Source organism: Ambystoma mexicanum, chromosome 4p, assembly GCF_040938575.1.
Source record: "Ambystoma mexicanum isolate Mex_15411 chromosome 4p, UKY_AmexF1_1, whole genome shotgun sequence".
Classification (NCBI taxonomy): Eukaryota; Metazoa; Chordata; class Amphibia; order Caudata; family Ambystomatidae; genus Ambystoma; species Ambystoma mexicanum.
The window spans coordinates 279,974,350-279,991,559 of record NC_090927.1 but is presented as its reverse complement, the minus strand read 5'-3'; the positions used below and the strand labels follow the sequence as shown (position 1 = coordinate 279,991,559).

At 45.1% G+C, this 17,210-nt stretch overlaps 1 protein-coding gene across 1 annotated transcript in view; it reads left to right on the top strand.

Moving 5' to 3' along the window:
• Positions 1 to 17,210, top strand: part of LOC138453202 (adhesion G protein-coupled receptor F5-like) — a 1,258,340-nt gene that overhangs the window by 691,125 nt on the left and 550,005 nt on the right. Inside the window, exon 13 of the mRNA XM_069605829.1 lies at positions 8,112 to 8,318. Within this exon, the coding sequence (XP_069461930.1) occupies positions 8,112 to 8,318 (207 nt within the window). The remainder of the gene's footprint in view (positions 1 to 8,111; positions 8,319 to 17,210) is intronic.

The window sequence follows — 17,210 nt, the reverse complement described above, 5'->3', positions numbered from 1 at the left end:
CCAAGAGATAAGTAGAGAGAAACAGACGGTGTATGTGACACATAGAGAGAGAGGGAGAGAGAGAGAGACTGAAATCCTGAGCGAAAAGCCATCCGAAAGTATAAAGTGCATCTTTGCAACTTAGAGGATCTGCCACTTCTACAACAAGACGCCTGCTGCAGCATTTTCAGCTTCTGACATCAAAGCAAGCTATGCAGGACCAGCTCCGTTTTTCATCCCAGTAAGATCGCCTGTCGCCCCCTGGTTATGGGTACTCTCTTTTTTATCCATCTTCTTCGCATCCTAGATGTGTCCTGAGGTCACCGGCACTGCAGGGGTATTCATCTTTTCTTTGTTTGGGTGTTCAGCTGGATGATGTTTGTAACCGATTTCTAAGCACAGCGGCGGGCCTAATCTAAATCCTGCGCAAGAACTGATCTCTGCAACCGCAGCCCATCGACCTTCCTTGGCCAGACCAAGCACAGAAAACGTTATCACCTACGAATTCCGGTACATCAGCAGTAGTCTCTGGAGAAATTGGAGTTAGTGGGTAAAGTAACATGCCTGTTTCAGTCCCGCCCCGTTCTCGATAGGGTTACATGGGCATAAAGCCGTGTCCTTAAACTATTTTTTCCTGACTTTAGTCAGTGGAGGCTTCAAGGATCCCTTCTTAGACCTATCCTAGTGACTGGGATGAGTAGATTTACTTACCTGTTTGACTTTGTGATCATAACCACTGGCATCTTGAAATCTCTCAATAAATGTACCTGTGAAGTATAACTTTAGAACTGGTGACTTTAGGGCACAAGACTCCAAACTTTCTTAGGGTTGGACTCATTAACATAACAGGTGTAATTTGTAGAGCACACGCTCACCCCCAGCGGGGTATCTTGGCGCTATTGACCGATAACAGATGTTTATTGTCACTCAACTTAATAGTACTCATTTTCATCAACCTCGGAAGGATGAAGGACTGAGTGGACCTGTCAAGATTCCAACCTGTGACCGTGAGGTCAAACTCAGGTGCCTGTAGTGAATGCATTTGTACACTAAGCCACAGACCCGACATTAAGTGTCAGGGGAGCAATTCTGTGGCTATTCGAAGTGTCTATACTAAATTGAATGCATACAAGTACTTACGTGTGTTGCTCTGGTTATTGAAGAATGTACTTCTTTACACTCTAAATGGTGAATGTATATATCTGTTTTATAGTAAGCATGTGACAATATTTGACTAGAAGTTGTAATTGTCCAGTATGTATTTTAAAGGCCTTAAAAATCATTGTATGTTTTGTACTTAGCTGTCTAACTGGAATGATTGGTGTCAATCACATATTACCACACCTAGAGTTGAAGTTATTTTTTGAAGTTATAGATTTGAGAAAAGAAGAGTTAAGGCTCAATGAAATGGAGATCAAATACAACATAGCAAAGATAGAATCAGGGGCTGCTCCGATATTCCCTGAGTCACATTAATGTTATTGGCAGTATCTTAACAATTTTTTGCAACACTCGCTGTATTGATAGCATCACAATGCTAGCAATAAGGTGCAGCAAATATCAACATGATTCTGCCAATAACAATTATTTATTTATTAACATTTATTTGTGTATATATGTCTCAGTAAAAAAGAAAAAGCTCACCATTATCCTTGTACAAATTATTTTTTAAGACACTGCCAAAAATGAAAGAAGACAGGAGGGAGGTCCTCCAGCAACAACGCATTTCTCCCTACCCAGGCTTCGTCCAAGTTACAAATACATACAAACTTCACCATTAAATGCATATAGTAGTCATTCTATAGTGTCCATGGTCCTCAACCCCTATATGTATTCATCTCATACCAGGCAGCCATTTTATAATGATAAATGTGCTATTCTACATGATGTATTACATGTGTAATCTGACATATGGTGTATCCTTAAGTAAATGTAAGCATAGCAAATATGGCATATTATTGAAACATAAACCATGATTGATCAAAGTCAGAAAATTCATGTACACCATGTAACATTGGTAAATGATATAAAGATATAATGCCATTTGAAACCATCCAAGCAGACTCCTGTTTGAATAATGATCCATCGCTGTCTTCACATAGGATGATCCATTAAACATTCATTTCAAGATGGGAGTGCATTCAAGTATGGAACTGTGGCACGGCAATAGATCTATAATCCAAATAAAGTGCAAGCACAGATGCATAAATATTAAATGAGCACCCAAGGTACTCGGAAACTGATACGATGTTCAATCCTGCACAGTGTAAATAAAGGCAGTCAGGATAAAGTGCTTGTACGGAAAATCTAAGTGATGCAAAAAATCACCTAGGAGATACCCTAAATGATAATACATGCATACTTATATGGTACTATGAACCACATGTATTTCTATGAACAATAAAGTGCGAGTGCAAGTTCCCTGAAATAGGATACATGCATATTTGCATAATACGATGGGCCAAGGTCTGATAAGATTAACAGGTCTGTGTAAAGTGCATGTGCAAAAAATGCAAGAAATGGAAAAAAGCCACCTGGATCATACCCAAAAAAACATGTTCAGGTAAAGCAATGACTTTTCCTTTCTTGGTTTCTCCCTCCCTGGTACTAGGGCTTAGATAGCCTTTTTTGGCCATAGGCAGCTCTTACATCCATAAAGCTAAAGCTAAAGACAAAGAAATTGATTTACAGTTTGACCACTGGCATGAATTTCTGATGCAGCATCTCAAAAGTGATATACAGTGACAATGCTGCCATATTTCGGCACAACTTCTTGAACATGATTTATGCTATCAGTATTGGCATAAATTGTGGGTGCAGTTTCTTGATCATCGTTTACAGCAACAATGTTGGCATGTATTGTTTTTGCATCTTCACAAATAGGACTTACCGTGGCAATGCTGCTATATTCATGCTTGCATATAAGGTGGACTCAGCATTATGAAAGTGATTTACAATGGCAATCCTGGTATACATTATTGAGACAGAAATCATGAAATTGTTGTAAAATGCCCATGTGTACTGTTGGTTGGTGACTTGCCATCAAATGGATTACTTCATGTGTTACCTGGGAGAACCAATTGCAAATTGTATAACCTTTTACCCAAAGTTAGGACATTTTTCTTTTTGCAAATGTCACCCTTCCTTCCTGTAATCCCCTCGCCCAGCACTACTGCTGGACTTTCTGGATATTTTCCTTGAATATGAAAGTGAGTAAGGTTTTTCAACCTCTCTCCCCTGATGTATTTATTTTTTGTTCTGGCGCATTTGGTCAACTTTTGAGGTTAACAGAGCTGGGAAGGGCCTTTAGGGGCCCTGTCATAAGTTTACTTGGGTACACTATAAAGCCCATGTGCCTACCGTTTTAGAGCATGTTGTCTGCTTTGTATAACTTATATTATTCCTGTGCATCAAAAGCCATGTTCCATGGAAGGCTGTGGGCACTGGACACACAGGACACTGTGTGCCTCCTTTATTTTGTCAGAAGTAACACATTTGCTACTTTCCATGCTTAACCTGGAGACTGGTGGCAGCTGATCCTTCTTTTCAAACGCAACTTTGCCTGCTGCCTTTTGAATGCATTCAGGAGGATCATATACCAAAATGGCTTCGGCTCATGTTTAAAGTCCTGTTCAAGATGGCATGGCCTTTGTTGGCCATCCTTGCACTTTTCCTAGTTGGAGAGGGTCCTTCATTCATTTTTGCAGGATTTTCTCTGAAAAGCTCAGGAAGCCTCACTCCTATAGAGATATGGCTGTTGCTGGTCAGATTCTAGGAGGCTGGCTTTCCACTGTTGGACAACCGCCTTTAGGTTTGACTGTTGCAAGTTCCCTTATTGGGGGTCTGGGCTAACCCTCAGCATGATTTCTCAATATAAGGAGGGAAGCTGGATCCAGGAGTCAAGTCGACAACTGGAACTGGAAAAGATCTGAAGGAGAAGATGAGTGAGAGATGCCAAGGGAGGGCTGCAGGAACCAGCCTTGGCTCAGCCAACAATACACCGTTTCGGACATGCACATGCTACTCGACAGGAGAGACCTTTGAAAGGTGCCTTCCTCCCTTTGACTGATGGGCCTTACTATTCAACTGTCTTGCCCAACCTACATTGTCATTTTCAGGATGAACGAGCTTGCATCTTTGCAATCTGCCTAAAACACCTGTGACCAACTTTGCTCAGCTACTAGGATATATAGTCAGCCTGAGTGCTAGAATCTTTGTGGGCATCTGTTAGGCAGAATTATATGCAGCACCCTTTGGGAACCCCACACACAATTAAGACTACAAGTGATAGTACAAATTCACCTTTGGTACAAGCCTGTACTACACTGTTAAAGTGGTAGCGATGGCTGAGCAGCCAGACTTATCTTAAGAACAAGTGTGCAGTATCAGATAGTTACACAAAGGACAGCAATTACTATGATTCAGGCAAACACTGACTCAAGGTTTTCAAGTAAAAGAATATACATTTATTTCACTCTTCAGTTGTATAACATTGCACTATCGTAAGCAGTTCAAAAGTCACTCTCTTAATACACCACACCACTTCCCTTAATTTCCAGACAAGTTAAGCTCACAAAATAAAGTGGGAGCAAAATGGCACTCCAGCAATTTAAAAGGGAGGGAAAGTCAAAATTATTAGAAATTAAATCAAACCAACAGGTAAGTACTCAGGGCCATTGAACAAGAGGAACTACAGTGATAAAATCAGGTAGAAAAGGCTTAAGGCCAAATTCAATGGGTCGAAAGTCTTTTGCTCAAGATCACATAGTTCAGGGTAGTTTGCGGTAAAGTTCGTGGCACGGTTTCCGGACGAGGTTAGTTGATAGAAAAGTTAGTTCAAAGAGAAGAGAAGGACAAGCACTCGGATTGGAGAAAGATTTCAAACACTTTCACCCCGGTTGAACGAAACGAGCAACCGGATTTGCACAGTACCTTGAAACGGAGAGGAAGCTGTAGCTGAGGTGGATGTTCCTGGTAGTTCCTGCAGGCTCACGGTTCCTGAAGCGACTGTCGGACCGACACGAAGTAGGAAGACTGGAGGGTCCTGCACTACACAGGGAAGAAACAATCAGCAGAGCAAAACAACGAATAAAAGGTGCGCTCCTTAAAACCCAAGCAGGGTCCGACCTTCCTGGCTATCCGGCCTACTGTAGCTCTGTACAGCGAATTCGACCAGAGGAGGGGTCCTGGCTTGCAGTTTTGGCAAACTGGTTGGTCCCACCAGCTCAAGGGAAGAAGTTTCCTGGGGGATCTTCTCTGTTGTCGGAGTCTGAAGATTCGGACCTGCAGCAGGGCTTCACCGTGCGGTTCAGTCATTGTAGGGGTCCTCTCCTGTCAGCTCCTCGTTGGTTCTTTCGTTCCAGTGGCGACTCTGCCTTTCCAGTCCCAGAGACCTGCTTTTTATGCAGTTTACCCCCATTCATACAGCCTGGCTGTCAATCACAAAGCAGGGTGGCTGTCCTGGCAAGGACAGTCCCCTTAGCCAATCAAACAGGAGTGCGACTTGGGTTACCAAGGGAACCAATGGCAGGGGTCCGAAGATCCCTCCCTCACATCCTGCCTACCCAGACTTTCAGGCGCCTTAAGGAGGGCTTCTGTGCAGAAGCCTGCGAAAAGACGGCGAACAAAGGAATCACCCCGGTTTGGCACACAGAGAAAAACACAAGAAAGACTTTAACAAAAAGAAATGGCGAATAAACCCAGCCGGAGCCAAAATAAAATGTATTTGGTCAAGCGGGTTTATGTTCGAGGCTAATATAATAGCCTAAAACAATACCACGTTTATATAAAATAACCGCGGTAGAAAAGTTAGGGTAGTTACCACTGCCACCAGCCAAGTCTTGATGTAAAGGGACCGAAACAATGCTCCAAGAGACACAGACAAATAGGGATAAGAATGAACCCTTTCCAATACTCCATGAAAGATGGGGTGCACTGGGTCTGTGGTTTAAAGTGACTAAAATAATGTTAATGGCAACTTTACCTTTTCTGGGGGCCAGTAGTCAGCCCCAGAAAATGGAGTCAGTGGGAAGTTTCAAAGACAACCCTGTGTCACTGCACTGAAGGGGCTGTGTAACACAAATGAAAATTATGAGGCCATGGAGTAGGTGAGGCTCCAGTGCTCAAGATCACACAAAAAGTGAAAACACACACAGCAAAACACATGTAAGAGTGGGAAAAAAAGGGTGACACTCCTACCAGGTGAAAAGAATAAATCCTAGAAATCCAGCAAAGCTGCGGAGGAACTCATTAGGTAAGAGAAATCAGCCATTTATGAGAATTCTCTCTAACAGCATCCACAGGGGTCAGTTGCAACTCTGGAAGTCTGCTGTGCTGTTGTTTGCTAGAAAAGGCGCTTTCCAGGAACCTAAAGTCCAACCGCTAATCTGCCATGGTCCTGCTGAATCTGCCTGAGATCAATGCAAGGAGTACATCTGTTGAGTCATCCATAAAGGTCCCTGCTAGGTGTTGAGACCAATCCAGAGTGCTTCAACTAGTGTCCAAGGTTTTCTGAGAAACCAGAAGATAACCACTGGCGAAGGCCTTCAAACCTGTAAGCGGGCGACACAGCACAACCCCAACAATACAGAATATGTATGTATTTCCTCATTAGAATTGATATTTTTGTAATCAAAGGATGCAATGTGTTAAAAAGAAAGATAGCGTGGTCTGTCCAGCCTATCCATTTGGGAGAACACTCTGAATAACTAATATTGTGCATGGACCATTCCTGGTTTCATTTATCATCTTGTACTGCTGAACAGTAGCTCAGCCTGATTACTAAGTCGTGCTGCTATCAAGAGCCTGCTTATGTTAACCTCTGGTTGAGACAGCACTATTTCCCCAGGTTGGGGTCTTTAAGTTCTAACTCGGGTAAAGACTGAAAAACCCTCCAAATACCCATTTTTTCTAAAGAATAATCATTATGCTGAAAAATCTACAATTTCAATCCAGTATTTTAAACATGTTCGCTGTGGGAGACCCCCCCCTCCAGCACCCCACTATATTTCTTAGGGTTTGCTTATTACGCGCACTGCTTAAGGGGGGGAGCATATTCTGCAGTTGCTTCTAATTTTGGATTGTTCACTATGCCTGTTCCCCCTCCGGACCCTATCCCCATTAGGAAAACCTGGATCTGACACCGACTGCTTTGTGGAAAAGATTCTGAAAAGCCCCTTGGCCGCCTTTCATTTTCCACAAGGTCTGCACCAAGTCAAATCAGATGAAGGAGACAGCCGTCACAAGAGGAACATGTTCTGTCATAATGGCTCTGAGAATCAAGGACACTCTGGGGCACAGTATATTAGTGTTATTTGCATGCAGGGGACCACCAACATTAACTCGTACGTGCTGTTGGGTCTCCTGCAAAACATTTTCCACTTCAACAAAAACAGAGTGGGACATGAATAGGTACAAGTACCTGTAATCTTTCAGTTTACTCTCCATTTTCTGAAAGATGTAAATGTCACTTGCAAATTTCGCTTTGTAGGCACCATTCAAAACGGATTGCTATGGAATCCGCCTGCTTCTAGCAGGTGGTAAATGCAGGAAGATTCCATAGAATTACATTTGTTTCGCAAGAGTAAGGAATTCTCATAATGGCGAGAGCTTTTGCTGTGCAGGAAGTACAAGGGGGACATTTATTTTGCCTCCTGTCTGCCAGTCCACCTGCTAAACAATTGCAAAATCTCCTGGATCGGTATAGCAAGACATAAACTATTTTACGCATGGGTTATACGCCTTGCTATACAGCCCCACCAGTTAAAAAAGGACACGCCCTGAGAAATATTCTGAGTACAGCCACTGTCGCACAACTTAATGCAGATTTTGAATAAGAGGCAAATGTCCATGCTCTAAATAATGTGTGCATACCCCGTAATGTGTTCTGACCTACTTGCGTAAGCCGTTTGCTCACACAAGTATGTAAATAGCATGTCGAATCCAGGCCATGATCCCTACTTTATTAACAGTTTTTCTACTATGATCTCCCTGCTCAATTTTCTTTTGCAATGCTATTTGTGTGATATCAATGGCAGGCTGACACCAACACGTGAGCAATATGAAACATTATTCCGATGTTTTAGGCATTTGCAGTATAACACCTGATTGCATTGCCTGTTATGTTGTTTCAGGTAAATATACTTGCACCGTATTTCAAAAATCAATAACCAGCAGCAACAGTACGGACATTGCCATCATTTCATTGCCTCTAACTAGCCAAATCGAAACGGATCCCGTTGTAGGAAGTTTCTTATGTGACACAGAAGTAGCTCTAAAATGCTGTGTTTCGGGTGGTATGTACGATTTGCAACTCAAAGTCAAAGACGCTTCTGATGCACGTAAGTATTGCTTACATTTATTGCCTGTCGTTGTGCATAGGGTTAATAACTCTGTGTAGAACGGTACTGTTTATTAGATCACATTTGTTAGTTTTCCTGTACTCTGGATACTTTCTACAGTAGTTTGTCTCATTCATGCGCAGTGTGTTATGCTATATAAATGATGCTATGTCGTGTAATGCTATACGTGGCAGAAGGGGCACTGGTCAACTTACTGAGCATAGGTGGACTGAGCACTTCTTGGCAATGGAGTTGATTTGAATCGGGTGGTCAGTAGAGTAGGTCAGTTGGTTGTTCGCACTGACTCAAGGGACCAAGCCGGAGACACATGACCCTTGGCTGTGGCAGGGGTTCCGGTGTTCACAGACCGCAGCAGAGCTTCACCATCAGGAATAGTCAGGCCCCCAGAGCCCTCCTCATGCAAGGACGCCATTGATACATTAAAAATCATGTGAGGACAGATCAGGGCCTGGGATATTATGACATGATAAACCAAAAATGTGTACAAAATGTATATTAAAAAACATATTGGAAATCGTCTTCATTTCAAGAGTTTGAATTAGTTTGCATATAGATTCTGATATTCTGGACGTATCCACTATGCACACAGAGTCACCTTTGCTCATTTGCATTGACCATCTAACATGCTTTATTTACTGCCCTTAGTCCCACACAATAATTGTTCTTAATGCTAAACACCCCTCTGAGACTGAGCTACTGTCCTGACACACTTCCTATGTAGTGTGATCCAACCTAAACCTAATATTTCACAATCTTTTTATGTTCTGCATACATCTATTGGTCTGGCATATGCTGTGATGCCATTCCTTAAGCACCTTTCTTGGTGGTGTTCAGATTTTGACATGTTCTGTGATTTGTTATGGTCTTCTCTGCTGTACAATAATAGATACATGTATGCGCATTTGTATTGCTCTGTATAGCTTTCCGATGTCCATGGACTGGTTTACAGTATATTAATATCTGAAAAATAATGCAATGAATGGCTTGCAGTGGGAAGCATGGCACCTGACAATTGCCATATTGGCCTACTATTGACTAGTGAGAATAAGGCTCATGTCAATGGCCTGATACGTTTGTCAGTCACTGATCCCAGGCTGACCTCTTATTCCACTTCCACTGCTGAAAACTAGATTATTTCAATCACATTCCCTTGTTGGTTAAAGGTTTAGGCAATGTGTGTACCATCTATGTTTTTTATTGTATTGAACGTTGTATGAATGTAGTTCACTGGTTGGGTTATTACTGCTCTGTAACTGTACAGGTCGAAGGCTACCTTGCATGCTACCTTTAAGTGGCGAATCCTATATCATATACAGTTAGCAGCTCTATCAAGTGTATTGTGTTTCATGGGCCCATGTATACCCTACTGACTGCCTAGCTTGTAGGAAGACTTATTTTACGATTGAGGTTGGGGTGACATAATAGAGTTCATTAAAATTGATGTCTTGCATGCATATTTGGGGGATATGTTTCCCCACTAGTCCAGGCCCTGCAACATTACTGTGCATTGCTTGCATCAGGAGCATCAGAATGGCTGCCGGAAAGCATGCTGCTCGCTGAAAATCACCCAGAAGTATGCAGTAAAAATCTGAAAATAGGCCGCCATCCACTTTTGCCTATGTCAGTGGTAACAGGAGACTAACGCTCTTCGGAGAGACTTTTTGGTGACTGAAGAGCATACCGAAGACATTAGCAGGCAAGTCTTGCAATCCCATGAGGGTCAGACACCTCTACCTGGAAACAACCCACCGATGCAAAATCCTAGTATGTCATCCACAGTCTCTACTCCGGTACAAGTCGTGTTACCAGGTACATACAGTTCCTTTGGCACCCCCGGAGAGGTTTTCTGGAGATCCACGTAAATACGCAGCCTTCATAAATCATTGTTGCCTTCATTTTCTTTGCAGGTCTGGAGCATTCCCAAATGACCAAGCCCGGGTAGTCTTTGTGTTATCATACTTAAGTGGCAGTGCCGCGGATTGGTCGGTACCGTTGGTGTCCGAGGATGACCCTTCATTACATAATTTTGGAGACTTTCGGAGGGAAATGGATAAACTCTTCGCTCGCCATACCCGTGAACAAGCTGTGGACAATGAACTCCTTTCCCTCCGACAGGGAAATCAGGATTTGTTAACGTACATTTCTACTTTCAACCGACTGGTTGCTGAAGCTAGGTGGCCTGAGAACAAAAGAACCACATTGTTTCATCAGGGCTTACGAGGAGAATTAAAGGACGTTCTAGCTCAAGTGGTTGACCATCCCAGAGATTGTTCAGAATTCATAGACCTGGTTGTGCAACTGGATCACTGGTTGCAAGACCGAAAAGCAGACCGTTCAAAGATGGACCCTCGGCCTGGGTACGCTCGGCCTAGAGACAATGTACCTCAACTACAAGAGAATACTCTGGAACCCATGCAAATTGGAGGGGTACGACCCCCTCTAACAAAACAAGAGCGAGATAAAAGGAGAAAACAACAACTATGTTTATACTGCGGGAAGTCCGGGCATTTCCTGAGGGACTGCCCAGTGAAACCTCAGAGGAAGCTCGTTGGAGCCACGGAAAAAGAGGAAGAGAGTCAGTCGGGAAACTGCCCAGCTCGGCAAATGTAGAGGTCAGTTTGTCGAGTGAGGTAAAGGAGCCACCGACCTCACACTTTGCAATTCCGGTGATCTTGATTAATAACCAACAATCGTCAAGAATGCATGCCATTGAAGCATATATCGACAGCGGAGCTGTTGGGAATTATATAGATCAGGACCTAGCTGCAGAGATGGGGCTTCCCCTATGTTCCAAGCCGACTACAGATAAGGTAACCACAGTGGATGGGACTGAAATCGCTTCCGGACCCGTAACCCAGCGCACAGCCGAATTAACTTTGCTGTGCCAGGACGGACACCGAGAACTCATTTCGTTCGATCGCATCAAGGCACCTCAATTCCGGCTCATACTTGGGATGCCATGGTTAGTTGCTCACAACCCTATGATTGACTGGCGGGCAAGAAAATTAACCTTTCCCAGCAACTGCTCTCCAGCCTGCTATTACCAAGGACACATTCCTGCTTTCAGTATCTCTACGACTCCAGATGTGGCAGCTTTGGGAGTGACCAATACTTTGCCTGAAGAATACCAAGATTTCCAGGATGTATTCCAGAAGGACCAAGCAAACACCCTGCCCCCGCACAGGCCCTATGACTGCCAGATCGAAATTGGACCGGGTGCGCAGGTCCCTTGTGGCAGGATCTATGCCCTCGCAGAACCCGAAAACCCTCATTTGAAGGCTTATCTAGACCAGTACCTCGCTAATGGATTCATCCGCCCATCCAAGTCCCCAGCAGCCAGTCCTTTGTTCTTCGTACCGAAAAAAGAATGGGACCTGAGAACCTGTATCGACTACCGCGCATTAAACCAGATCACTGTAAAGAACCGTTACCCCTTGCCCCTCATCCCTGAAATGCTGGACCAGGTCAAAGATGCCCAAATTTACACCAAACTGGACCTTCGAGGAGCATATCACCTGGTGCGGGTCAGAAGCGGAGACGAGTGAAAGACTGCATTCCGCACCAAGTATGGTTTGTTCGAATACCAAGTCATGCCCTTTGGGTTATGCAACGCACCTGCAGCGTTTCAGTATTTTATGAATGACGTTTTGAGAGAGTTAATAGATGTCTGCGCCCTGGTATACATAGATGATATCTTAGTGTACTCAACTTCAAAACAGGATCACATCAAGCACGTCCGTTCAGTTCTCTCCAAGCTCCGGGAACATCGTTTATATGCAAAAATGGAAAAGTGTTTTTTTCATGTCACCGAAGTTGAATTTCTGGGTTTCGTTTTTACTCCAGGAGGCATCAGAATGGACTTGCATAAGGTGGACGCCGTTTTGAAATGGCCATCTCCAACGTCAATAAAAGGGGTACAGAGCATGTTGGGTTTTGCGAACTTCTACCGCCGGTTCATACCAGACTTCCCACAGGTTGTACACTCGATCACCACATTGTTAAGAAAAAATAATAAGAAATTTGCCTGGACCGAAGATGCGGAAAAGGCTTTTCAGGAACTAAAGAGAAGATTCACCTCAGCACGATCCTGCGACATCCACGTCCAGACCTCCCGTATATTGTGGCAACAGACGCTTCCAGTATAGCTATGGGAGCTGTCCTCTCACAAAGAGATCCCGAAACTGGCCAGCTACATCCAGTGGCCTTCTGGTCGAAGACATTTTCACCTCCAGAAATGAATTACGCCATCACAGACAAAGAACTCTTAGCAATCAAATCTGCCTTCAAGGCCTGGCCACACTATCTTCTGGGAGCCAGACACACCATTACAGTTATTACTGATCACCAAAATCTGCAAGATCTTAAAACAGCAAAGGCCCAATCTTCACACCAACTCCAATGGGCTCTCTTTCTCGCCGAATATGATTTTGTCATAACATTTCGACCAGGCGTCAAGAACGGAAAAGCTGACGCACTTTCTCGTACTGACACTGATGACTTGGTCTATACGGTGCCAGATCCAGTCCCCATCATACCTGAAGACAAAATCTTAGGCCTTACTACAGCCTTAACCCACATGGAACTGAAAAAGGAAATCCAACAAACCATGAATCCGGATACCCTTCTTGCATGGCAAGCGCAGGGAGAACAATATTCCATCCAAGACCGTTTACCCTTCTGTAAGGGCCGCCTATACATCCCCACCAAGAACTTACAACAACAAGTCATTTCTGGTTACCACGATTCCCTGATCGAAGGGCACCCCGGGATTACCAAGACCTTAGCCAAGGTGAAACAGATCTTCTGGTGGCCTACTTGGCGAAGAGATCTCATCCAATACATCCAATCTTGTGGTGTCTGCGCACAAAATAAATCGCAAAAACACAAACCATCTGGCCTTCTGAAACCTTTGGACATTCCTCCAGCGCCATGGCACACCCTTTCACTCGACTTCATCACTGATCTACCTACCAGTCAAGTATTTAACACCATCCTTGTAGTTGTAGACCTATTCTCAAAGATGGCCCATTTTATTCCACTCAAAAGCCTTCCAGATGCCTCCACTCTAGCCAAGGTGTTTCTGGACAATATTGTTAAATTACAGGTCTTCCCATCAATCCTGATCTCTGATCGAGGTAGTCAGTTTGTTTCCAACTTTTGGAGAAAGTGTTGTGCAATGGCACAAATTGACGTCCGGCTATCCACTAGCCACCACCCCCAAACGGACGGCCAGACCGAAAGGACCAACCAGACCCTTGAGCAATACCTGCAGTGTATGTTACATCACGAGTTAAGAGACTGGAAGGACTTACTTTGGATAGCTGAGTACGCTTATAACAACTCCTTACATTCCAGTACTGGACAAACACCCTTTTATACTCTATATGGCAGACACCCACGTACCTCAGAATTGGATCTCCCAACCAGCATAGAAATGCCAGCGGTAAAAACCCTTCACACCAACATCACTCAGGCTTTCAAAAAGGCCAAAGAACATCTAATTCATGCCAAAGACAAGCAAAAACAATTCGCCGACCTACACAGGACTATGGGCCCTGACTATCGAGTAGGAGACAAGGTTTGGCTAGCCACCAGGTTCATACCCATCAAAGGAACCCGGACCTTCCAACCCAGGTATTTGGGACCCTACACCATCAAGGCGGTTATCAGTTACGGCGGCCGTCAAATTAGATTTACCATCCAATCTACGCATCTATCCCGTATTTCATGTGTCCCTTATAAAACTAATGCAGCCAGGTACATGGATTAAGGCAGCACCAAAACCCATTCTTGTTGACGGAGAACCAGAATTCGAAGTTAAAGGCATACTGGATTCTAAGTACTCAAGAGGGAAGCTATACCATCTAATCGATTGGAAAGGTTTTGGACCCCAAGATAGATCCTGGGAACCCTGCTAAAATGTTCACGCACCACGTCTGATTAAAAGCTAACATCGAAACTTCCCAACTAAACCTGGGCCGGACAGAAGAAACACCTTGAGAGGGGCCTTAGGGGGGAGTGCTGTCACGATCCCTGCCCTAAGCCTGGATAGCCAGGCCAGGTGGGCTACTTCTACCCCCATCAGGCCCTCAAGGGCCTTGACATTTGCCCCCAGACTCTCTTGGAGTCAGTCCTGGCGCCTTTGGCATCAGGCTCATATGCTAGAGCAGTAATCAGGGCATTGCGCAACAACATGGATGCCTCCACATGGCTCAGTTCCTAAAACTGAACCATGCGGTCTAGCATTTTGGGTGTGGCAGGCCCAGTGATACCTGGGATGCCTGCACGATATATAAACCACACCCGAACTCCAGTACACGCTTCGCGTTTCTTTGCATTCCAGCAACGTGACGCTCATCGTGTTCTGCAGCATCTTCGAACCTCGAAAAGTCTGCACCTGCAAAACAAAGGGACATCGTTATTTTCAGCAGCTTACCTGAGATTCCACCGCAGACTGCAATCAGCACCCAAGGAACAGCAAGCTTCTTGGATCTTCGAAACCTGCAAAAAGAGAGAAAAGAGACATTAGACATTTACATCAGAGCCGGCAACTTACCTCTCAAGTCGCCCATCGACCAGCACCGCCTAGGAGCCTCTTGCTTCGGCCAACGGGAATAAAAGACAACAGGTTAGCAGAAGCACGACACCATAGCGCTACGTATAGCGCCCACTTACCGCATCGAGGCGCTCCCGAAACACCATCACTTGCCGGTGAGCCCAGCCAACGGCCCACAGCGGACTCTCGCGCACCTACTGGGAGAGAAAAGACATCATTAGTTCAAAGAAAGGCTTACAGAATAACAGTAATAAGACCTACCTGAGAGACTCAAAGGGGCAGCATCAGTGAAGTAACTCAATTGCAATCGCCCACAGAGGACAACGCGCCCCTGCGAAGAAGGCAAGACGGAGAGCTGGCCAAAGCCCAAAACAAGGTGAGGAAAGGCCCGGGGAGGCGCTGCAGGCATACCGGGTGTTGGGTGGTTATTTCCCCAGTTGCTCTATCTTGAACATTGCCCATCTGTTTTCCAGAAAGAACTCCCCGCTGATAATACCCGGGAGCGACCGAGAAGGACACCAGGGTTCCAGCAGCTGGGTGGCGTCCCCGTGGATACCAGGTGAGCGTAACGATTGGGGGCTCGTAGCGGGATTTCTGGATTAGGACTACCACTTGTGCATCTTAATACAGTGTGCTAACTGACAGCATACATAAATCCTGTTGGGCTACCACGCTGTGTTACACTGTAAAAGCACCCCTCAAAAGGGAACTCTCTAAGGAAACGGTCTGTTTTGCAAAAATAAAATAAAAATAAACTTCTGTAAATCAGGAAGGAAATTAATATTTCCAAAATGGCGACATTGGTAGACATTAAGATGGCTAGAGAACACCTTTTACATAAGTTATTTGTGAGAGGTGAATGGACTGAGCAGGAGCAGAATGTGTGGTTGCAGGCAATCACACAACAGATCACTGCAACAGGGTTAGATATCTGGAGAGATCAGGGTCCCTTACATGTGGCCCTGAGTGAACTATATATGGCCCCTAAAGCCAAGGATGAGCAAAATAAGATTGCCAAGATAGCGGCATATCTATATTTATCTATGGGAGCCATACAGGATAAATATGCTGAAGGCCAAGATCTGGCAAGTAGGCAACTGATGGCATTAGAAAAGGCCCAATCTGATCTGGACTCTTCTGAGGAGCAAAGGATGCAGAGGAGCCAGGGGTCAGAAAATGAAAGCAGGCAGTATATAGTTAAAATAAAAGAGGACATGGGTATCCTATAGCAGGAAAAGGCAGACCAGGAAACCAGACTTCTGGCCTTGCAGAAGGAGTACCAAGAACGTTTGGACTCCCTACTGCAGAGCCAGAAAAAGCTGGAGCAACAGATAGATTTCAATAGGGCATGCACAAAGCAGGTAGCAATACATTGATTTTGAAAGACCTGGATACCCAGGCAGAGTTTGATGAAGAGCGCCAGAAAGCTGGTGCCCTTCAGAGGCAGAGGGACAACCTGGCGGCGCAGAGGCAGGCTCTTGCTCAGGAAAGGACACCTTAGGCCAGGAAGTCTGTCACTTAAAAGGGAAACTGGAAGAAAATCACCTGGCCCTCCAGGGACTGGGTGACCTCCAAAAAGAGCATGATAGATTGTTAGAGCACACCAGGAGGTGGAGGATGCTCTGGCAAGGAGGGAGCAGGCCAGTATGGACAGGACTCAGGGGGTAACCCTCCCGCAGCAAAGACTGGCCCAGTACTCAAAGACAAACCAGGATGCACAGAGAGAAAATGAGGCTCTCTGTCAGAGCAATGATAGGCTCCACAGGCAGGTAGCCATGCAAGAGAGACTGATAGAGGCTAGTAAGGCCTTGATTGAGGAACAGAAAGCTCAGGTTCTTGCATAGCAACAGGGAGCAGGGGCTGATAGAGATGAGGTTCACTGGGAAAGGGAAACACCTGAGCATAACCTCAGGAACCCTAGTACCAGAGGCCTTCATCTCTCCCAGTCCCTGGACTCTGTCACCCCCATGTCCACTGGCGCACATGAGTCCAGGGCCACGGGGATGGCAGATTACTATCCAGTCAGAAGTATGGGGCTCATAGACCAGTACCTCCCAGGAATGGATGGGCGGGCATCTGGGTATGGGTACCCAAGCACTGTGAAGTTTAGTGGGGAACTCCAGGAGAGTAGGCCCACTAAGGGCATCTTGAAAACCTCTGCCCAGCTAGGACAGTGGGGGGGGGGGGTACCCATCAAATCCTGGGAGCAAGGAGGAATCAGAAGACAGCTCTGTGCGCCCCAGGACACAGGAGACTAGGTCCCCACATTCTGCCAGCCATTCCAAAGCTCGCAGAATCCGGGAGAACCTGGAAGA